Source organism: Eptatretus burgeri, unplaced genomic scaffold, assembly GCF_056783735.1.
Source record: "Eptatretus burgeri isolate ZD-2024b unplaced genomic scaffold, Ebu_testis_v1 Ebu_testis_scaffold_348, whole genome shotgun sequence".
In the NCBI taxonomy this organism is placed as follows: domain Eukaryota; kingdom Metazoa; phylum Chordata; class Myxini; order Myxiniformes; family Myxinidae; genus Eptatretus; species Eptatretus burgeri.
In genome coordinates, this window is record NW_028222297.1 from 308 (window position 1) to 25807 (window position 25500).

General features: G+C 41.8%; 1 protein-coding gene across 1 annotated transcript; it reads left to right on the forward strand.

Moving 5' to 3' along the window:
- The first annotated feature begins 253 nt into the window (after positions 1-253).
- LOC147007286 (uncharacterized) lies at positions 254-25264 on the forward strand. Its single transcript, XM_085867421.1, has 6 exons — positions 254-380; positions 11434-11516; positions 16075-16195; positions 23042-23118; positions 23442-23583; positions 23922-25264. Exons 4-6 carry the CDS (start codon positions 23050-23052, stop codon positions 24260-24262), a joined length of 552 nt encoding a protein of 183 aa, XP_085723547.1. The 5' UTR covers positions 254-380; positions 11434-11516; positions 16075-16195; positions 23042-23049; the 3' UTR covers positions 24263-25264.
- The last annotated feature ends 236 nt before the right edge of the window (positions 25265-25500 follow it).

The window sequence follows — 25500 nt, forward strand, 5'->3', positions numbered from 1 at the left end:
CCTCCTCTATTCCAAACTCCCACAGTTTCCCAAACACTCGTTGTTCCTCCCGCTTACAGCTCCGATGTACATCAGCCTTGATTTGATCCTGACACGGTTTAACAAACCTCCTTTGAGTAGTAACTTTCTCTGCTGCTGTGAGACGCCAGGAGTTCATGTTCTCTGAGTCGTCGATCACATCTGCCGCGTCGTTGCGATGTCACGTGTTTCCCTCAGCCAATCATCTTGATTTCATGACCCTCGGCCATTTTGAATCGGGGGCCTTCGTGAACGGGTGGGTTCTCTCACGTTCCGTTCGCAGTCTTGTGAACCCGGCCCCCGTGTGAACCCCATTTTACTGTTCTATCTTCGCTTCGTCACCCCAAAGGAGTCGCCATCTTGTAAGTTCATATATTTTGTGTGATTGAATTTTTTTTTACCAATCGATCGGTGAGGCCTGTGTCGCTATCCTAATGAGGCCTGTGTCGCTATCCTAATGAGGCCTGTGTCGCTATCCAAATTCCAGGATGAGGTTTATTTAGCGACGGTATGTTCTTTATTATTCCGAGTGTGTTAATATGTGCAGAACATTATTGCGAGTGTTTGTGTGTTGCCGGTGTTTGTGTCGCTCTCTCGGGTTTCCCAACTCGATGGTCTCGTATGTCCCGGATGTCAATTGAATGAGTAAAATTGAAGAAGAAGAAGAAGAATTTGGTGCTGCAAGCTGTATGATGAACATGCATCACCGTTCGCCGTGATCACCTGTACGTCTCGTACGTGGAACTCGGCGGTGCATTGTTGTTTTGTTGCGGTGAATCTGTGTGGATGAAAGGTCTTTGTTAAATGAAGATACGAATGAAACAAGTGAGATCTGTTTAATCGGTGATCTTTGATTGCTGCATTGAAAATCGTCCTGCTGTGATCAGCCAAGTTCTAGACGGGGTAATACGAGCATCTCTGAAGGACAAAGAACATATCGTGCACTATGATGTGGAACAAAAATGACTTTCGTAGGATTTTTGTGCCGAAATTGATTTTTTTTTTTTTTTTTTTTTTTGCAGTTTTGTCAACTGCAGGGTGTAAATTAACAGAAAAATTTGGTGGTTTAATTTTTTTCCCGTCAACTTTGAGGGTATTTTGGGGGGCCCTTTCGGGGGGTGACCCCCCCAAATATTGCTCTGCCTATATCTTCGCTCCTCGACGTGAGCTTCATAATCTTGGTATTATGGATAGGGTTTATGGGGGGCTCTGAGTTCAATTATGATGGTAATGCGGTGATCTGAGGTCAAGGTCACAGGTCCAAGGTCACCACAGGGTCATAAATGGCCTCAAAAGGTCAATCCGCCAAAATAATTGAACTATATTGGGTAATACCACTTCATATGGGTTTTTGTGGGTGAGGAATTCAATGGTGACATTCTTTTTTTTTTAATTGGAGGTCATGATCAGGTTATAAAGGTCATGGTCAAGGTCATTTGGGTAGGTAAAAATATGCTGAAAACAAAATATGGCACATCTCATGATATAACGTGCAAGTATAAAACTTTAATTTTGGCAAAAAAAATCCAGAGCAATTGCACACTATAACACATCACATTCTTGATCTCATGACCAAAACTATAAACCTGTAAATTTATAAAACCAGAAACCTGTACATTATACATCTTCATCCTCAATATCGTCATGCCTGACATTTTGACATTCGTGGTCATGACATTTGCAAAGCGGCATTCAGTGGAGGTTGTTTTCTGCGCAAGAACAGTTTCGTGCACAGACAGAGGATTTACAGCCGCATTTGATCAGCTCCAGAACTGCTTGTGGAGCAGGTAGTGCAAGACACCGTAGAGGGAAGATTGCACCATCCGCGAGGACCCAACCACTGTCTTCCAAACTAGGAAGTTGGGGATGTGTAATGACATAAGCTTTGTTCACCATGCATACAAAGTTTTCCCGTTGAATATGAGGCAGCAGTGTACAGGGGCGGATCTTGGTCTCAGGCAAAAGAGGGCTTGACATTTTTGGCTTTGAGGCAAGGTGGGTGGGTGGCAATATACCCATGCGAGCGCCAACAGTGTGAAGCCCATACGAGGGGGGGGTATTCCCCTCTCTTTGAGGCAGAGGGCTTGGGCATGCTTCCCTCGGAAATCTTTACATATACAATGTTTTTTCCCGGACTCTTAAGACAATTTGAAAATGCATTTTGGGTCTTTGAGTCAAACAGTTTCAACCCATAACTTTATTTCAAACACTGAAATGAATCTTTTGTCCAACACAAATGTAAACGAGAGGGGGGAGCACTCTGTGGAGTGCAAAACCTCTGCCGCCAATACTGCTGGGTCACTTAAGTGAACCTGATATCCCATTCATTGTAGGTCAAAACGGATCAGACTCTACTGAACCACGATTGAATAAACCAAACGAGATCGATGCTCATGTAGAAATGCCCGAAAAAATCAATTTTTTTGAAAAAAAAGTTGCAAATTTTTTTTTTATCTAAGAAATTTTTTTTTTGGGGGGGGGTTGGAAATCACTTAAAACATGCAGAAATGCAAAAAAAAAAAAAATTCAAATATTTTTCAAATAAAATCGAAATTTTTTTGAAAAAAAGTTGCAAAATTTTGTTGTTTTTTTTCTCTAACAAATTGATTTTTTGGGGGGTTGGAAATCACTTAAAACATGCAAAAATTCAAATATTTTTTCAAAATGGCCGCCATAGCGGCCATATTGGACTTTGGACCAAGTCCAAAGTCTCATAGCATGATCCTTGGACCATACCTAATCCCCCCACCAAGTTTCCTCGAAATCCGTCCAGGAGTTTTTCCGTAACACTGTTCACAAACAAACAAACAGACAGGGGTGAAAACAGTAACCTCCGTCCATCTTCGATGGCGGAGGTTAATGACATAATGAACATAATCATAGGTTGGTGGTTAGGGCCACATTGTTGGGATGGAAGTATTTTCAATATTTAACACAATGGTCACAACGTTCTCAGTCAAATATAATTGATTGGCAGAAAAGTCGCCTTGGTTGTTTCTGTACAAAGCACTGCACTATTTTGGCTGGATCTAGTTGCAGAGTTGCCTTGTAGTGAACAGCCATTAGTGTGAGTCCAGCCAGCCTCTCCTCCCCCATGGTGGACCTTAGATGGGTCTTCACTCTGCGCAATGCTGAAAATGATCGTTCAGCCTCGCAGCGGGAGATTGGAGACGTGCAACCCACAATTATGAGTTGTCTCGCATTGGGGAAGAAGTCTTCATCAGCATGTGCAAGGCAGTCAACGAAGTCCCCAGGGAACTTGGTCTTGTCCTCCTTTTCGCAGTATCTCCTCCAGCTTCTGATCTCTGCCTCATATAAAGAGAATAATAGGCACAATAAAAAGGGAACTCTCTTAACATACTAATGTGTATAATTATTATTAAAACAAAGAATCCATTACATAATAATATTTGCACTAGATGTTGATTATTCCTTTAGGTTTTCTGGCGATGGAAGATCAGCTTCCCAGAACATCAACTCCTGCACCTCTCCCTCAATACTTATTAACCTCCGCCATCGAAGATGGACGGAGGTTAGGCCAAAAAAAAAAAATGTTGCATTGGCGTAACCCGCCCGACCCTAAAAATTCCGCCGACCCTACGTTTTTTTTTTTTTTTTTTTTTTTTTTTTTTTTTTTTGCTATCGAAAAATTTTGCCGACCCTATTTTATTGCTATTTTTGTTGTTTTGCTATCGTTTTCAAGTATCTTGTTGATTGCGATCGCGATCGCAAAAACCCGGAAGTGTTTCGGACAGAACCCGCCGACAAAAAGGGTGGTACTCGAGCCGGGGGAGATTTTGGGAGGGATTTATTAGGGAAAAAAAAAAAAAAAAAAAGATCCCGACCGACCTACCCTATTTTTCAGTGACCCGTTACGCCAATGCAACATTTTTTTTTTTTTTTGGCCTTACTGTTTTCACCCCTGTCTGTTTGTGAACAGTATTAGGGAAAAACTCCTCAATGGATTTCAACGAAACTTGGTGGGGGGATTAGGTATGGTCCAAGGATCATGCCATTAGATTTTGGACTTGGTCCAAAGTCGAATATGGCGGCCATTTTTGAAAAAATATTTGAATTTTTGTTTTTGCATTTATTCATGTTTTAAGTGATTTCCAACCCCAAAAAAATGGAGAAAAAAAAAAACAGGAAAATTTTACTTTTTTGTTAAAAAAATTTCGATTTAATTTGAAAAATATGTGAATTTTTTTTTGCGATTTTTATTTTTTTTTTTATTTTATTTTATTTTATTTTTTTTTTTTTTTGCATTTCTACATGCATGTCGATCTCGTTTAGTTTATTCAATCGTAGTTTAGTAGAGTCTGATCCGTTTTGACCTACAATGAATAGGATATCAGGTTCACAAGTGACCCAGCAGTCTTGGCGGCGGAGGTTTTGCACTCTACCGAGTGCTCCCCCTCTAGTTTTGAATGGTTTTAGAGATATATTTCTGACACTGTTTTCCTCTTTGCAAATGTTCCTTCAGTACTGGATCATGTGAAGCTGTGTGTTCTAGCACTGCAAGAAAGTTCCCCCTGTTCACCAGGGGATTTGCAGTGCTGTCATCTCTGTGACCTTGCAAAGACAGACCCTGCCTTCCCAGGAGGAGCATGGTTAGTACAATTTCACTCAGAATATGTTTATTGGTCTCTGATACTGTCTGAGCTTCAAGATTGATGTGGGTGTCAATCCTGGTTTGGGGATTCTGGTAGGTGTTGATGAAAGCCTTTGCTCGGTCAGAAGCCTATTGGTGGTACATATCAGAAACATTGTTAGGGAGGACCCCATCCTTGCCCTTGGCACGTGTGAATTTTATGAATGGGGTCTTCACCAGAACTCCAAAGGTGCTTTTCTTGCTGTAGGCATACAAGGCACAGTATTTACAGAAACCACCTTTCTGTGATGGAGAATATACCAGCCATGGGTATTCCTCGAGCCATGACAACTGAAAGCTGATTTTCCAGTTATTTCCTGACTTTTTCACATTTTGGTATGCCAGAGGGACCTCGCTGTCCCTGTTGGGCCTGAAGTGGTTTGTGAGCAGCTGAAATCTTTGTGTGTCAGACAGAGTTGACTTCTTATCAGAAGGTTCACAAACAAACAGGCCAATATCAATGACATCCACATCCATTCTATCCTCATCATTAAGGGATTGCTCTGCCTGGACTCTAGGAGTTTCACTACAACCTCCAATTGAAGCACTTGGGGCTGGGAGTTTGGGAGGGGCTGAGGAGTTGAGGGAGAGTCAGGGAGGAAGGCAGGGGTTGATGAGTGTTTGAGGGAGGGGCTGAGGGGTTCAAGGAGGGAGCGGTTGAGGACAGGAGGGGGAGAGAGGGTGAGTGGGAGGGGTTGAAGGGGGGAGGGTTGAGGGAGGGAGGGATGGTTGATGGAAGGAGGGTTGAGTGAGGGATTGATAACTTTGTGAGGTTTTTTTTTCATATGTGATTGAAAAATAAGTGATCGTGCTGTATTCACCTTCGTTTGCAAAAAATTATCGCCAACTATAGGATTTATTTTGTGGTCTTGTCTCGTTCAGATCCTGTCAGGTCAGGCAGTTTGTGGTCACAGGAAAATCCCCAGTTTCTTTCATCTTGCAGACAGACAGACACCTTTCCAGCCTCCTCACCCTGACTGGGCCAGAGTACAATAATATTGTGCATTAAAATGTACATGCAATAGGGATTTTCAAAAGATGATATTCACCTTCAAATTAAATGATCAATTCTTTGAAGACACCCCCCCTCCCAGAATTAAATTCATCAGCACCCCTCTCCCCTCTCCTCCCCTCCTGGAATTAAATACTTTTTTATACCTATACCATAGCATGTACTATCGAGTGACTGGATGTGGAACATTCATCATGAGCCATAATTTATGGAGTGTAACATTTCAAGCATAAGTTGAGAACCACGTAAAAACACAACTCATTGGGACAATTTCTGACACCAACCCTTATAACAAATTTAATAGTCAGCAACTGAAGGGGGTGGGGGGTTGCAACCCCCCCATCCCGCCCTCTCGATCCGCCCCTGTTTACTTCCATCTATCCCCCACTCCCCTCTCTCTCTGTCTCTGTTCATTTACTTATATCGAACCCCCACTCTTTTCTCTGTCTCTGTTTCATCCCAAATTGAAGTCACTGTCATCTGGTGATCGGCCTTTCCAAAGATCTATGTCGCCACCTTTTAACCAGTTCGATAAAATTTGGGAAGTCTTTCTCATGTGAAAACTAGCCCAGCCAAGGTCAGTTGTAGGTCGTCATGACCAAAACTCCCCCCTTCTCTTTGTTCTCTTTCCTTCTCCCAAACTCTCACCCACTTTCCATCAGATATATGTATATATATATATATATATATATATATATATATATATATATATATATATATATATATATATATATATATATATATATGTATATATATATATGTATATATATATACATGTATATATATATACATATATGCATATATTGTTACGCTGCCGGTGTGTCGGCCGCCAACCTACCGCTCTGACTGAGCCGCAAGTCGAGTTGGCCCGACCGATCGCCCGGAATATAGATCCCCACCCGTCCGAGTCGACGGGTCCTTGTGCAAGAACCGAAATACGCCAATGGGCAGACCACATGGGGTAGGGTCGATTGACAATCTTCAATGTATCTAAATACCCACGTGATCCAACGACCCGGTTATTCCACCCTCGACAGAACTCGTACAGAACAAACCGCTGAGGCGAGCCTGTCCCGTGCGAGATTCCGAGCGGCTTAATTGCCGAGAACCGTCGGTCCAAATGTCCCCCTTTTACGGCAAACCAACGGCTTTCCAACTACCAACACACAAAATGCTCAGTCAATGAAAGAATCGACGCGACGAGCTGAAAACATTTAACAATTGGGGTATTTATGAATAATAATGGGGAACTAGGGAAGCACGTAAGAGCAGAACGATACCGACTATACGAAATGCAAAGATTTACAGCACACAAAGCACTAAACAATTTCCTACTTATTAGACGGGCCCACGGACACACGTACGCACACACACACACACCCAAGAGATGGTGGCTGAGGCCTTTATTAACGAGCTCGAGCTCGGAGGACAGGTGAGCTGAAACCCAGAGCCTATCTCGAACCTCTCCACCTCGTGTGGCCTTCAAGTTGTTCGGACCCGGGCTCCCGCGAATCCTCCCGCACTTCTCAACACGTGCTGGTGAGACGAGGCGCCGATCCTTCCCGTCGATGCGTCTCTTCCCCGAGGAACCACCTCTAAAATGAGGTCGACGAGTCGCACCAAGCCGAGAACCAAAGGGAGAACAAAGAGCTCCACGAACCAAGAAGAAAAAGAAGCCCCTTTCGCAGCTCGAGCCGAGCAACCGGCTCAACTTTCTTTCAAACAAAGCAGCTCTCCAAAAAGCCTACCGAGCCAAGCAGGACCCGAAGCTCTGCTGAACAACTCCTCTGCAGAAGCAAAAAGCTTCTGAAGGCCTCAACCGTAACCCAAGCCAAGCAGGACCCGACGGCCTGCTGAACGACGCAGTCCCCACTCCGACACGAACAAAGTAAGGATCTCCTCTTTATCCTTCTTCGCAGTTAGGGATCGAATAATGGAGACGTCCTTCCCCCTTTTCTGCGAAGAGGAAGAAGAGCACTTCCGTCCCATGATTCATGACGTCAACAACTCCCTCCCACCCGTGGGTGAGCGGGGGATGGATCACGAGGGCAAGAGTCACGCTGGGCATGGGGGAGGGGGCGAAGAAGGATAAAGAGGAGGTCCTTACTTTGTTCGTGTCGGAGTGGGGACTGCGTCGTTCAGCAGGCCGTCAGGTCCTGCTTGGCTTGGGTTATGGTTGAGGCCTTCGGAAGCTTTTTGCTTCTGCAGAGGAGTTGTTCAGCAGAGCTTCGGGTCCTGCTTGGCTCGGTAGGCTTTTTGGAGAGCTGCTTTGTTTGGAAGAAAGTTGAGCCGGTTGCTCGGCTCGAGCTGCGAATGGTGGCTTCTTCTTCTTCTTGGTTCGTGGAGCTCTTTGTTCTCCGTTTGGTTCTCGCCTTGGTGCGACTCGTCGACCTCATTTGGAGGTGGTTCCTCGGGGAAGCGACGCATCGACGGGAAGGATCGGCGCCTCGTCTCACCAGCACTTGTTGAGAAGCACGGGAGGATTCGCGGGAGCTCGGGAAGGATCGCGGCTCACGGCGATTGGATCCAGCTCGCTCTCGCTGGAGCCTGGGTCCGAACAACTTGAAGGCCACACGAGGAGGAGAGGTTCGAGATAGGCTCTGGGTTTCAGCTCACCTGTCCTCCGAGCTCGAGCTCGTTAATAAAGTCCTCAGCCACCATTTCTTGGGTGTGTGTGTGTGTGTGTGTGCGTACGTGTGTCGGTGGGCCTGTATAATAAGTGGGAAATTAAGTGCTTTGTGTGCTGTAAATCTTTGCATTGCATTTCATATAGTCGGTATAGTTCTGCTCTTAACGTGCTTCCCGAGTTCCCCATTATTATTAATAAATACCCCAGTTGTTAAATGTTTTCAGCTCGTCGCGTCGATTCTTTCATTGACTGAGCATTTCGTGTGTTGGTAGTTGGAAAGCCGTTGGTTTGCCGTAAAAGGGGGACATTTGGACCGACGGTTCTCGGAAATTAAGCCGCTCGGAATCTCGCACGGGACAGGCTCGCCTCGGCGGTTTGTTCCGTCCGAGTTCCGTCGAAGGTGGAATACCCCGGTAGTTGGATCACGTGGGTATTTAGGTACATTGAAGATTGGCAATCGACCCTACCCCATGTGGTCTGCCCATTGGCGTATTTCGGTTCTTGTACAAGGACCCGTCGACTTGGACGGGTGGCGATCTATATTCCGGGCGATCGGTCGGGCCGACTCGACTTGCGGCTCAGTCAGAGCGGTAGGTTGGCGGCCGACACACCGGCAGCATAACAATATATATATATATATATATATATATATATATATATATATATATATATATATATATATATATATATATATATATATATATATATATATATATATATATATATATATCGAATGGAAAGTGGGGGAGAGTTCGGGAGCAGGAAAGAGAACAAAGAGAAGGGGGGAGTTTTGGTCATGACGACCTGCAACTGACCTTGGCTGGGCTAGTTTTCACATGAGAAAGACATTTCCCAAATTTTATCGAACTGGTTAAAAGGTGGCGACATAGGCCTTTCCCAAAGATCTATCACCAGATGACAGGGACTTCAATTTGAGACGAAACAGAGACAGAGAAAAGAGTGGGGGTTCGAATGAAGTAAATGAACAGAGAGAGAGGGGAGTGGGGGATAGATGGAAGTAAACAGGGGTGGATCTAGAGGGTGGGTTGGGGGGGTTGCAACCCCCCCCGCCCCCTTCAGTTGCTGACTATTAAATTTGTTATAAGGGTTGCTGCCAGAAATTGTCCCTATGAGTTGTGTTTTTATGTGGTTCTCAACTTATGCTTGAAATGTTACACTCCATAAATTATGGCTCATGATGAATGTTCCACATCCAGTCACTCGAAAGTTCATGCTATGGTATCGGTATAAAAAAAGTATTTAATTCCAGAAGGGGAGGGGAGGGAGAGGGGTGCTGATGAATTGAACTCTGCGAGGGGGGGGGCTGTGTCTTCAAAGAATTGATCATTTAATTTGAAGGTGAATATCATCTTTTGAAAATCCCGATTGCATGTACATTTTAATGCACAATATTATTGCACGATGGCCCAGTCAGGGTGAGGAGGCTGGAAAGGTGTCTGTCTGTCTGCAAGATGAAAGAAACTGGGGATTTTCCTGTGACCACAAACTGCCTGACCTGACAGGATCTGAACGAGACAAGACCACAAAATAAATACTATAGTTGGCGATAATTTTTAGTAAATGAAGGTGAATACAGCACTATCACTATTATTTTTCAATCACACATGAAAAAAAATCTCACAAAGTTACCAATCCCTCACTCAATCCTCCTTCCCTCCTTCAACCATCCCTCCTTCAACCCCTCCCTCCCACCCACCCTCTCTCCCCCTCCTGCCCTCAACCGTTCCCTCCCTAAACCCCTCAGCCCTCCCTCAAACACTCATCAACGCCTGCCTTCCTCCCTGACTCTCCCTCAACTCCTCAGCCCCTCCCTCCATCCCTCAACCCATCTCCTCACTCAACCTGTCCCTCAACCACTATCTCCAACAGTACCTCCCTCAACCCTCCTTCCCTCAAACCCTCACTCAACTTCTCACTCAATTTAACCCCCTCCCTCAACATCTCCCTCAACCCTGCACTCAACCTCAACCTGTGGTACGACTTCATATTTTGCTGGGATGTTACACTTACCTACGTCACCTCATTACGTCATCACGACGTGACGTCATAGCACAATTATGACGTCCTCGCGTGTGATGTAGGGTAGATGGACAATGAAACGGAGACGCTAATATGACAGATATTCCACAGATGTTAATATTGATTCAACGCAACTTTTCTCTCACATTGGCAAAGATTGATATCAGTGCTGCAAAGGAAAAATATTTTGGACAAAGGTTGTCCACCAAAATCTCAAGATAAATAATGTTACCCCCCCCCTCACTCTTAATTACTGACTTTAACAGCCTCACCCAAACCATGAAAAAATATGTCTTTAAGATTCTCTGCAGAGAGAAAATAGCTCCTAATGAATCATAAAAATACCAACCAGACAGCATCTCAACTATTTCTTCCACTCAATCAGTCTTTTTTTCCTCCACAAAATACACTAATTAGTCCACTCACAACATAATATAGACATAAAATTAGCTTTTTCAGGACGACATTTCACGAATTCGGTGGTCTGACCTCAACACTGACTGTTACCATTAGTTACATTGGGACAAAATGTGACCTAGTTTCTCCACATGCTGGAACTCCTGCCCAGCTAAATTGCAGGCACATTCTGCACATCAAGAACCAGTCTGTGTCATAATATGCTTGATCTTCTGTCCGTACATCCGTGTGAAACGCTCATCTACACCCATTGGGTGGACAGGCCTCCTGACTCCCCCCACAAATGCAACCTGACAAATTATACAGCCATCATTTTGGTGATATGCGACGCCAAAGACCGTCAAATTCACAATCGTTATGCCCTCCCTGCAAGTTTTCCCTTCAGTGTCAAACGACGAAAGTGACCGTAAAAAGGAACAGCAGAAATAGTGAGTGCGGGGGGGGGGGGCACCAACAGCAGAGTTCAAGGCCGAGACAGAGGCAGACCTGGACAAACAATGGGGGTGGGGAGGAAATGGGGGCAGCAGAGGATGAGTCTCGGCTATTGTGAAAAGATGTCTGTGTTGGGTTAAAATTAAAGATGCATCTTCTTTGCTCAATCGGCCTTTAAGGAGCAAAAAATAATGATTTTTTTTTCTGCTTAATCATCCTCCCAATCACTGACAGGCCAATGCTGCAGCAGAAGCTCAGGGTTCTGGGTGAAACAAGCTTCAGTGGACACTGAGATTTTGACTTCTTTCCAGTGTGTGGTGAGTGGATTATCATAAATGAAATTATCATGCGAGATAATACATCTTGGGTGAAACAGGCTTCAGTCGACATGAGATTTTGACTTCTTTCCAGTGTGTGGTGAGTGGATTATCATAAATGAAATTATCATGCAAGATAATACATCTTGGGTGAAACAGGCTTCAGTGGACATGATGTGGTGAGGATGTTTTGACTTCTTTTCAGTGTGCGGTGAGTGGATTCGCATAAATGAAATTATCATGCAAGATAATACATCTGTTGCCTGTTGAATACAGTTGGAAAGGAACTGACTTCTGACGTGACAGCTGACGTGGCAGATATTATATTCTGATCTATAACAGACATGTTCAATTCCATTTGAGATTTTCATCAAGATCCATCACACAGATTTTCTTGTCGATAACTTACCAATTATTTTTCTTCCTCAACAGATGGATGAATATTTCCACCATTTGGGGTCGATTGTGAAAAAAGGAAAGTTGTCGGCTCACATTCTGTTCATATTGCGGCGATTTATATTTCACCGCAAGGTAAATGCTTCACTCAACCTTTTAGAACCGCAATAACCCGCCACAGACATCTGGAGACAGGATACAGGGTATCCGTGTCAACCCATGTCTGACATCTCTTTCCTTAAACAGCGCAACTGGGTTCCATTGAGAAAGTGAAGATCCCTGATCACCAGCCGAGAAACAAGGGACCTGAATATGTTCCCTTCGCAGGGCAGCTCACCGGATGACGGGATTGGGGCAAAGCCTTCGGGACCCCCAATCTTTGATGATAGGAGGGAAACCACGGGGTAACATCCCTGGGTCAGATTGCGGGAGAGTGTGTCGGAGTGGTGCTGAGGTGTCGTCCACCAGACGGCGGTCTCCTTGGGTTAACCTGAGGCGGTCCCTTCGGGTGGGTGCCTGGAATGTCCTATCCCGAAGAGAGGATGATCACCTGTCTCTGTTATCATCTGAGCTCAAGCGTTTGGACATCGGGATTGCAGCTCTCTCTGAGGTTCGGAGACCGGATTGCGGCGAGATAATGGTGGGTGGTTACACCTACTATTGGTCTGGTCGCTCTGATGGTTACCATACCCAAGGAGTTGCTGTAGCTGTGTCCAATAAGCTGACCCCAATGATAATTGAGGTAACACCGGTCAACGAGCGTATTATGAGATTAAGGATTCGTCACTCCTTAGGGTGTCATTTCCCTGGTCTCTGTTTATGCTCCAACTGAGGCGAGTGATCTCACCGTGAAGGACACATTCTTCACCACGCTCGAGTCTGTGGTTGATCAGTGCCCCAGACGAGATACACTTCTAGTCTTGGGGGATTTCAATGCATCGACTGGAACTGATAGGGATGGTTATGAGGTGTGTGTTGGTCCCCATGGGTCAGGAACTATGAACCAGAATAGCACTAAGTTCCTTGACTTTGCAAGAAGTCATGGACTTAGGGTGGCCGGTTCATGGTTTCAGCGCCCACAAGCTCATCGCTGGACTGGGTATTCCAACGCTGGCGGTGTGGCAAAGGAGATTGACCATGTCCTCATTGACGGTCGTTGGAGGATGATCCAGAACTGCAGGGTCTACCGGAGTGCTCAGTTCCTCAATACTGACCACAGGCTTGTTGTAGCAACTCTAAAGCTGCAACTTAAGTCCTGGAGAATGGTACCATCCCAACCTAGGCTGGATGTTGCCAAGCTCAGGGATGAGAGAGTAGCTGAGGAGTTTGCGAACAGGCTGAGTGGACACTTGGGGCGTCTGGGTGCTTTGGGGGGTCCTGAAGAGTTGTGGAACGCCTTCAAGACCACCGTCCTTGATGTTGCCGGTGGATGCCTTGGAGCTCACCGCAGGGCAAAGAAGAATTTTGTCTCTCAAGGGACACTGGATACCATTGACCAGAGTCGCAGGGCCAGGCTGAATGGCAGAGCTGAGCTGTTCAGGGAGCTCAGGCGTAAAACTGTACATGCACTGAGGGTGGACAAGGAGGCCTATGTGCGAGGAATCTGTGAGGGGGTAGAGCATCACCTGTGGAGAGGTGATTCTCGTCCCGCTTACAGGGGAATTCGCGCATTACGTTCATCCAAGCCCATCCCTCGGAGCACTGCAGTTCGAGCAGAGAGTGGTAGGCTCTTGACAGAGGAGTCTGAAGTGAAGGCCTGCTGGGCTGGTTACTTTGAGCGGTTGTACCAGGCTGATCCCCAGCTGTCGAGTTGGACGTCAAGGGTGTTACAATCCCTGTTGCTGACCCTCGAATCAACTGTGGTCCACCTTCGCTTGTGGAAACACGGGCTGCGGTGAACCAGTTGAAACGGGGCAAAGCTCCAGGGATCTGTGTCATCCATGCCGAACTTCTCAAGGCTGGTGGAAATGCTGCACTCGTGTCGTTGCATGCAGTTTTGTGCTCTGCCTGGAACACAGGCATCATCCCAACTGACTGGAAGAGGGGCCTTGTTGTCCCTCTCTGGAAAGGGAAGGGTGATCGCCAAGACTGCAACAACTACTGAGGGGTGACGCTGCTCTCGGTGCAGGGCAAGGTCTTTGCTCGGATAATTCTTGATAGGGTTCGCCACCATCTGCTTGAGCACCAGCGTCCAGAGCAGTCAGGCTTTACACCAAAGAGGTCAACGATTGACCGTATCCTTGCACTTCGTGTCCTCACCGAACGCAGACGAGAGTTTCGGCAGGGGCTGCTTGCAGCCTATGTTGATCTCTGTAAAGCGTTCGATTCAGTGAATCGGGATGTCCTCTGGAGGATTCTTGGTCTTCGTGGGGTGCCACCAAAACTGATCGATCTGATGTCTGAACTCTACTCTGGTACTGAGAGTGCTGTGAAGTGTGGTGGTACCATCTCTGACTTATTTCCAGTTGTTACTGGAGTTCGTCAGGGATGTGTACTTGCCCCCACACTTTTCAGCACTTGTATGGACTGGATTTTAGGGAGGATGTCGGAGAGATCAAGTTGCGGTGCATCGTTTGGGAATGTCAAGATCTCGGACCTTGATTTTGCAGATGATGCAGTCATCTTTGCGGAGACTTTAGACATCCTCTTGGGGGCCCTCGAGGTGCTGAATGAGGAGTCGGAGCCGTTGGGATTACGGGTTTCTTGGGTCAAAACTAAGATCCAGGCTTTCGGTGACATCTTGGATGCTGCTGTCCTGTCTGTGTCTGTTTGTGGTGAGGATGTTGAGGTCGTGGAGAGATTCACTTACCTTGGCAGTGATATTCATGTTTCTGCTGGCTGCGAGTCAGAGGTCAATAGATGTCTGGGTCGGGCCTGGGGAGTCATGCATTCACTGGATCATGGGGTGTGGCGCTTCCGGTACCTGTGCGGGAGGACGAAAGTCCGAGTCTTCAGGTCCTTGGTACTTCCAGTCTTGCTCTATGGGTGCGAGATTTGGACTCTGACCAAGGATCTGAGACGGAGACTTAATTCCTTTGGTACCAGGTCTCTTCGGAGAATCCTTGGCTATCGCTGCTCGGATTTTGTGTCCAACGAGCGGTTGCTGAGAGAGACTCTGATGAGATTTGTTACCTGCATAGTCCGTGAGCGTCAGTTGCGGCTGTATGGACATGTGGCTCGTTTTTCCTGACGCTGATCCTGCTCACCAGATTCTCTCAGCGATGGAGTCTCATGAGTGGAGGAGGCCAGTGGGCCGACCACGTGCCTCATGGTTGCAACAGGTTGACCATCATCTCAAGGAGATGGGGATGGGCCTGGCATCTGCCTGGGGGATGGCCAGACGGAGGCCCCTGGAGTACCGGCGGAAAGTGGACGCAGCGACGCGCTGTTCTGGCACATGCTCCCATACCTGACCTGACCTGAATATGTTGATCAGCACGGTGGAAGACCGGACATGATTGTCGGTCGTGTCTTCTTCGTGTCGCAGTCCTGTCCATCACGACTGCTCACATGGTGGGCGTCACACTCTGCCGCCGACCTCATTATTTTTGCTGAGCTCTTCCCGAACCCCGAGGTAAGTCTTTAAATGGCGTTGCAATGTGTTCGATGACATCTGCTGTGCCCAAGGCTGGTTTTGGAAGACAGAACGTGAGTTACATTCGAATCGATGGCTCGACAAGATCCGCGGAGCGGCAATCCCTGTGTGACCGTTTTCAAGGTGAAGAGAAACTGCGTGTCGCAGTCCTGTCCATCTCGGCTGCTCACGTGGTGGGCGTCACACTCTCCGCCACTGACATCATTATTTTTGCTGAGCTCTTCTCCGACCCCGATGCAAGTCTTTAAACGGCATAGCAATGTGTTCGATGACATCTGCTGTGCCCAAAGCTGGTTTTGGAGGACCTATTAATCTGCTCCAGGAATGGTGCTTTGCAGTGATCCACAGAAAATATAACGTGGAAGTCTTGTTTCGTGTTTCTTGGTTTGAACATTTGCATTCATCGTTACATCGAGGGATAACTCAATCATTCATGTTCATTTGGAAGTAATGCATCCTGTGATGATTCCCCCTGAGTTTTTTGGCTTGGATGCACCTTCTCAACCCCCTCATCTGGAACTGTTTTTTTGCTCCCCCTTTCTCCTCTCCCACGAGATGTTAATCCAGGCAGAGGATAGAGTCCAGCGCATTGGCCAGCCCAACTCTGTGAACATCCATTACCTGGTGGCTCGAGGAACTTCAGATGATTATCTTTGGTCGGTGCCGTATTTAGGTAGTTGCAATGCAAGTGAGATGTGTTGACGACGGTGGTTGTGTCAGTTTCTGAAGTTTTTGATTTGTGTATATCCACATCCACACTGTGTAAATAAACCACTTATCATTGTTATTATTTTATTAATTTGTGTGTAAATAACCCTCTAATCATGATTATTATTTTATTAATTTATGTATATCCACATTGTGTGTAAATCACCCACTTATCATGATTATTATTTCATTAATTTGTGTATATCCACACTGTGTGTAAATAACCCACTTATCATTATTATTATTTTATGAATTTGTACATATCCACATTGTGTTTAAATAACCCACTTATCATTATTGTTATTTTATTAATTTGTGAATATCCACACTGTGTGTAAATAACCCACTTATCATGATTATTATTTTATTAATTTATGTGTATCCACATTGTGTGTAAATAACCCATTTATCGTTATTATTATTATTTTATTAATTTGTGTATATCCACACACTGAGTAAATTACCCACTTGTCATTGTTATTTTATTAATTTGTGTATATCCACACTGTGTAAATAACCTTCTCATCATTATTATTATTTTATGAATTTGTGTATATCCACATTGTGTGTAAATAACCCACTTATCATTATTAATTTTTTATTAAATTGTGTTTCTCCACATAATGTGTAAACGAGAACGGGCACTCAGAGAGCGCATACCTTCGCCGCCACTACTTTTTTTGTTCTTGATATGAGTGTGGGGAACTGGTTTCATATGACTGGTCTTATGACACAAACCACTTATCTATAGTCATGACCCCCCCCCCCGACATTCGGGGGCTACGGCCTAAACAACAATCAACTCACGTCGTTTTGGCGAGTCTTTACTCGCAAGCTCGGTGAATACAACGTTTCAACAAGAGAAGGTAATCTCGTTTAATGCTGGTTTCATGCAAATCGAATAAGAATTGACTGAGTTATGCCGAAAACCGTATATTTTTCAAGGGCGTGACCCCCCCCCCCCCCCGCGACATTTTACCCCAACCGGTGACATGTGTTATGACGTCATTGTGTCACAAGATTGGGCATTAAATTCTGAACATTTTGGTGCTGGGTTCATGTAAAGCGGACAAGAATTGACCACGTTATGACAAAAACCGCATATTTTTCGAGGTCGTGACCCCCCTGACCTTTGACCCCTAACCGGTAACAAGAGTATGGGCATCATTGTGTCATATTGCATATCACAAGATGAAGCGTTGAATTCTGAACATTTTGGCGTTCGTTGCATGCAAATTGAATAAAAATTGACCGTGTTATCGTAAAAAGACGATTTTGACCTTTTCGTGACCTTGACCTTTGACCCGAACGATCCCAAAATCTAATCGAATGTTTCCTGGCTAATAACCAATCATCCCACCAAATTTCATGCAATTCGGTTTAATACTTTTTGAGTTATACGAATCACAAGATTACAAATAAATAAATAAATAAATACATGCCGACCAAAACATAACCTTTCGCAGAATGCGAAGGCAATAACGCACTTATCACTGTTATTATTTTATTAATTTGTGTATATCCAAACAATGTGTAAATAACACACTTTTCATTATTATTATTTTATTAATTTGTGTGTAAATAACCCACTTATCATCATTATTATTTTATTAATTTGTGTGTAAATAACCCACTTATCATGATTATTATTTTATTAATTTATGTATATCCACATTGTGTGTAAATAACCCACTAATCATGATTATTATTTTATTAATTTATGTATATCCACACAATGTGTAAATAACACACTTATCATTATTATTATTTTATTAATTTGTGTGTATCCACACAATGTGTAAATGACACTTTTTATTATTATTATTTTATTAATTTATGTTTTTCCACACTGTGTTTATAACCTTCTTATCATTATTTTTATTTAATTAATTTGTGTTTTTCCACATTGTGTGTAAATAACCCACTTATCATGATTATTATTTTATTAATTTGTGTCTTTCCACATTGTGTGTAAAGAACCCACTTATCATGATTATTATTTTATTAATTTGTGTATTTCCACATTGTGTGTAAATAACCCACTTATCATTATTATTATTTTATTAATTTGTGTATATCCACATTGTGTGTAAATGACCCACTTGTCATGATTACTATTTTATTAATTTATGTATATCCACATTGTGTGTAAATAACCCACTTTTCATTATTGTTATCTTATTAATTTATGTTTTTCCACATTGTGTGTAAGTAACCCACTTATCATGATTATTATTTTATTAATTTATGTATATCCACATTGTGTGTAAATAACCCACTTTTCATTATTATTATTTTTTCAATTTGTGTATATCCACATTGTGTGTAAAGAACCCACTTATCATTATTATTATTTTATTAATTTGTGTATATCCACATTGTGTGAAAATAATCCACTTATCATTATTTTATTAATTTGTGTATCTCCACATTGTGTGTAAATAACCCACTTATCATGACTATTATTTTATTAATTTATGCATGTCCATGTTGTGTGTAAATAACCCACTTATCATGATTATTATTTTATTAATTTGTGTATATCCACATTGTCTATAAATAACCCACTTTTCATAATCACCTTCGCATTCTGCGAAAGGTTATGTTTTGGTCGCTGTGTATTTATTTATTTGTGAATATGTGTGTTTGTTATTCGCATAACTCAGAAAGTATTAAACCGAATTGCATGAAATTTGTTGGGATGATTCGTGAGTATCCAAGGACGATTTGGTTAGATTTTGGGAGCGATCGGGTCAAAGGTCAAGGTCATGAAAAGGTCAAAAACACTCTTTTGAGCATCACTTCCTTCATAATACAGCTATCGACATGCAACCACCGCCATATTGTTCCATGATGAGATACCTTTCGGATATGTTGTGTCGGATTTGACGTAACGTCATCGGAAGTGCGTCTAAATGACGTCACAAGATGACGTAAATTTTCAATCTTCGATCTCATCAGTTTTGATCATACCGTTTTGTAGGACTTACCTTAAGGACGTCATACACCAAATTTGACTTCGATCGGACTGACCGTTATGACGTCATTGACGTTTGAACATGACGTTTTTCAATTGTGGCTAAAATGTCCTGATATTTTACATTCAAATATCTATATAATTTATAAAGCAAAGTATCCCAAATCCAGAAATTAGGATCAGTACCAAAATATCTGTTTATTGATGTTCAGGTTTTGCCAATTAACTCTGTAGTCAAGGTCAAGGTCACACTCAAGGTCAAAATATACTTGAAGGCATAGCTTCAGATCAAAAAAAGCTATTGACATGAAACCAACGTTAAAACGTTCAGTGAACTACGAGCTTTCAGAATGGTAGTCCCCGATTGGACATGACGTCCCCGGAAGTGCGTCAAAATGACGTCAAAAGATGACGTCATTTTTCAACTTTTTAATTTTTCAGTGTTTATCATTCCATTTTGTTGGACTGCCTTCAAGGAGGTTACACACCAAATTTGACGTCAATCGGACTCACGGTTGTGATGTCATGGACGTTTTAAAATGACGTTTTTTCAAATGTGCTCGGAAAAAGGTTACGGCGGCGAAGGCATGCGCTCTACCGAGTGCCCGTTCTAGTTATTATTTTATTAATTTGTGTATATCCACATTGTGTGTAAATGACCCACTTCTCATGATTATTATTTTATTAATTTATTTATATCCACATTATGTGTAAATAACCCACTTCTCATGATTATTATTTTATTAATTTGTGTATATCCACATTGTGTGTGAATAACCCACTTATCATGATTATTATTTTATTAATTTATGTTTATCCACATTGTGTGAAAATAACCCACTTATCATGATTATTATTTTATTAATTTGTGTATATTCACACTGTGTGGAAATAACCCACTTATCATTATCATTATTATTTTATTAATTTGTGTCTATCCACATTGTGTGTAAATAACCCACTTATCATCATTATTATTTTATTAATTTGTGTATATCCACATTGTGTGTAAATAACCCACTTGTCATGATTATTATTTTATTAATTTATGTATATCCACACTGTGTGTAAATAACCCACTTGTCATTGTTATTTTATTAATTTGTGTATATCCACACTGTGTGAATAACCTTCTTGTCATTATTATTATTTTATTAATTTGTGTATATCCACATTGTGTGTAAATAACCCACTTATCATTATTATTATTTTATTAATTTGTGTATATCCACATTGTGTGTAAATGACCCACTTTTCATTATTATTATTTTATTAATTTGTGTATATCCACATTGTGTGTAAATAACCCACTTATCATCATTATTATTTTATTAATTTGTGTATATCCACATTGTGTGTAAATAACCCACTTGTCATGATTATTATTTTATTAATTCGTGTATATCCACACAATGTGTAAATAACACACTTATCATTATTATTATTTTATTAATTTATATATATCCACATTGTGTGTAAATAACCCACTTGTCATCATTATTATTTTCTTAATTTGTGTATTTCCACATTGTGTGTAAATAACCCACTTATCATGATTATTATTTTATTAATTTGTGTATATCCACACTGTGTGTAAATTACCCACTTATCATGATTATTATTTTATTAATTTGTGTATATCCACATTGTGTGTAAATAACCCACTTATCATTATTGTTATTTTATTAATTTGTGTATATCCACACTGTGTGTAAATAACCCACTTATCATCATAATTATTTTATTAATTTGTGTATATCCACATTGTGTGTAAAAAACCCACTTATCATTATGATTATTTTATTAATTTATGTATCTCCACATTGTGTGCAAATAACCCACTTATCATCATGATTATTTTATTAATTTGTGTATATCCACATTGTGTGTAAATAACCCACTTATCATTTTTATTATTTTATTAATTTGTGAATGTCCACACGATGTGTAAATAACCCGCTTATCATGATTATTATTTTATTAATTTATGTATATCCACACTGTGTGTAAATAACCCACTTATCATTATTATTATTTTATTAATTTGTGTATATCCACACAATGTGTAAATAACACACTTTTCATTATTATTATTTTATTATTTATGTATATCCACACTGTGTGTCAATAACCTTCTTATCATAATTATTATTTTTTTTAATTTGTCTTTTTTTTTAATTTTTAATTAATATATCCAAATTGTGTGGAAATAACCCACTTATAATGATTATTATTTTATTAATTTATGTATATCCACATTGTGTGTAAATAACACACTTATCATGATTATTATTTTATTAATTTATGTATATCCACATTGTGTGTAAATAACCCACTTATCATGATTATTATTTTATTAATTTATGTATATCCACATTGTGTGTAAATAACCCACTTATCATCATAATTGGGCCGCTGAAATAGGTGACCCTTATTGTCAGTAATTCTGTCTGTTTGTTTGGATGTTTGTTCGTTTGTCATCAGCATAATTGGTGGTGAACATGGGCTGATTTCGACCAAACTCGGGTGGTAGGTACATCTTATGACCAAGTGCTTTGGAAATTGTGATGGTTGCTCGGGACGCTTTGGTTTCCTTGCAACAACCGAAAAACCTTCAAAATCGGTACCGTTCATGCGAAATCAATTCCGAAAGCCATTATCCCACATAGGGTGATGAAATTTGGCACGACTGATCTTCAGGTGATGCTCTATCAAATATATTCTGGTTTTTGTGATATATGGAATACTTTACCCGCAGTGTCCCCTACATTTAGGGTATGTGCGAAAATTGGCGAAAATTGAAGGCCCCCTTGCGACCAGGTGAGTGCATCGATACGAATGAAACTTTGCAGGTTCATGGTACTCAATGAGTACTACAACTTTGTCTCAGGCCATATTGACCGATTTCGCTTAGGTCAGGGGGTCAAAGGTCAATTCGTGCAAAAATCGAAAATTGCGAGAGCTGGAGGTGCCTTCGCACCAAATGCTACTCCTCCTAGGGTTATGGTCGGATGGTCATGAAAATTCACACGAATCGTCTGGAATACATTGTGCACAAACGATCGAGCCGGATTTTCTATTTACATCTTTGTTCACCCACAGCACCCCCTCAAACTTTGGGGATTTCCGATTTCAAACCACATTTTCGGTACTTTTCATTCAAATGGATACCGAGTAGTTATCAGTCGATGGAACTGGATGAGATTTGATATGCATAATCTTCAGGTGATTCCCTATCCACTATATGACATCCATTTTGCTCTATATCTTATAGTGTCCATGCTCGGCGACCCATCACCGCCTACCGGCTTGTCGTGATGATTATTTTATTAATTTATGTATATCCACAATATGTGTAAATAACCCTCTTTTCATGATTATTATTATTTTATTAATTTATGTCAGAGAATTATATTGTAATCGATAAATATATAATACTTGAACTCATTTTGGATGAAATATATATATTTCAACACTTACACTGGATACAAATACCATTTGCACGAGTTCATGCAGAATCATCGATGGTATGATTGCACAGGATGTCCACATTGAAATGAAACAACTTTGAAACTTTCTAAATTATTATTGAATTATGTAAATAGAGGAATATTCACACAGTTCAGAGTCAGGATGCTTGAGTTATATTTGGTACACTCATTCAAACGGAGCAGGAATTCCCAAGTTTTTGATGGTGAATCAAACCAAAGATTGTTCTTGTTAAGGATATTGATTGAGTTTCACCTCAGTAATGGCATTTTGGTTCTTTTGGACAATAAAAATTAATGAAATGAAATCACTCCATTTTGTTGCATCATTTATTTCTTTTCCCACACCACAATCCACCAGATTTGGTGATGAAGAACAATCTGTTGCAGCGATTGGGGGAAGTAAAGCCCTCTGGGAACAAAGCCTCAACCTTAGCTGTAAGTTTGGGCAAAACAAATTTGAGGGTAAGGGAGGGAAATAGGGAATGGGGAAGGAGTAGTGGGATTGGGGTGAGGGAAGTAGAAAGAGAGGTGGTGGAGGTGTGAGGGCGAGAGTTGGTGGGGTGGGTGATGGGAGGGAGGAGAGTGAGGAAAGAGTAGTGGGGTTGGGGGGATGAAGATGGGAATTCCAATGAAGGATACACGTCTTATAACTAGTCTTCATTGGATGAGGAAGAATGAACTTTCGAACGGCTGACGAGTGCAGTCGGACCAAATGGATGTCCTCTTGAATTCACCTTTTTTACGTGATTATTTTGTGGGTTCTTCTGGAGAGTAAGGTTCCTAACACGATGCCATTGAAGGCTCCAACAGGGACTCCGTCGAAGCAGACAACACTGAAGTGTCCAGCAGCGGAGCCTTCCTGCAGTGGAAATGTAAATCTGGACGAGAGCCCTGCACCTGGTAAAGATGTTTTGTGTTTCCTGTGAAGTTTCCTTTTGATCCTTCTTCATTTCAGGATATTGTGAACAATCATTCATGAACAGCAGAGCCATAAGTTTATTGGTATTAATTATTTATAAATTAATTTGTGTTTGGGTTCCTCATGATTCATGTTTTGACAAGGTGATGTTCGCTTCATTATGTTTACACTCTCACACTTGGGCAATGACTGTCACGATTTCATACCACAATGAGGAACTTAATTAAAACAATAATCAAATTACGATGAGTTTCCCTCCATTTGATCTTGTTCATTAAATATATTCTTCATTTTGACACGTGTCTCCCTCATCCCATAGATGTTCAGGAATATATAGAAGATGACGATGTGAAACATCACCTCCAGTATGAGGAAGAGGAGAACGTGGTGGATGCAACTTGGGAAACCATGCTTCATGTTGTGATGACATTGTTGGAATTTTTATTTGTTCTTGATTCCTTCAAACAATTGTTCAGGATCCTTGCGATTGGCATTGGGGGGTTTTTCAATCAAAAACAGGGAATCGAAAGAGGAAGAACAAGGGACGGAGGTGCTAAAAATACCAATGAGTCCCTTCTCGGTGTAGATCCTGAATTAGTGGGACTGGGATGGGAATTCAAAGGGACTGGGATTGGGAATTTATTGAGACTGGAGACGTGACACAAGTTTATTGAGACTGGTGACGTGACACAAGTTTATTGAGACTGGTGACGTGACACAAATTTATTGAGACTGGAGACGTGACACAAATTTATTGAGATTGGAGACGTGACATATTTATTGAGACTGGTGACGTGGCACAAATTTATTGAGATTGGAGACGTGACACAAATTTATTGAGATTGGAGACGTGACACAAATTTATTGAGACTGGAGACGTGACTCAAATTTATTGAGACTGGTGACGTGACACAAATTTATTGAGACTGGAGACGTGACACAAATTTATTGAGATTGGAGACGTGACACATATTTATTGAGACTGGTGACGTGACACAAATTTATTGAGATTGGAGACGTGACACAAATTTATTGAGATTGGAGACGTGACACAAATTTATTGAGACTGGAGACGTGACTCAAATTTATTGAGACTGGTGACGTGACACAAATTTATTGAGACTGGTGACGTGACACAAATTTATTGAGACTGGAGACGTGACACAAATTTATTGAGACTGGAGACGTGACACAAATTTATTGAGACTGGAGACGTGACACAAATTTATTGAGACTGGAGACGTGACACAAATTTATTGAGACTGGAGACGTGACACAAATTTATTGAGACTGGAGACGTGACACAAATTTATTGAGACTGGAGACGTGACACAAATTTATTGAGACTGGAGACGTGACACAAATTTATTGAGACTGGAGACGTGACACAAATTTATTGAGACTGGAGACGTGACACAAATTTATTGAGACTGGAGACGTGACACAAATTTATTGAGACTGGAGACGTGACACAAATTTATTGAGATTGGAGACGTGACACAAATTTATTGAGACTGGAGACGTGACACAAATTTATTGAGACTAGAGACGTGACACAAATTTATTGAGACTGGAGACGTGACACAAATTTATTGAGACTGGAGACAGGAATGGAATTCTATACTTGGTGAAATGTTTATCTCAATAAAAATGATCATCATTGATGTTGTTGAGAATCCTCTTTTCTCATCGGACCTTTCCAAGTGCCACTGAAGCCCCATTCACATGACCAACCATCGTTACCTCCGCCACGAAAGGTGGACACACATTATGTTTTCACCTTTGTCTGTTTGTCTGTCCTGTTGTGTGCAGGATATCTAAAAAAGTTGTGGATGAATTCAAATGAAATTTGGTGCACAGTTTGGGGGGTGTGACAATGAAAAATTGATTCAATTTTG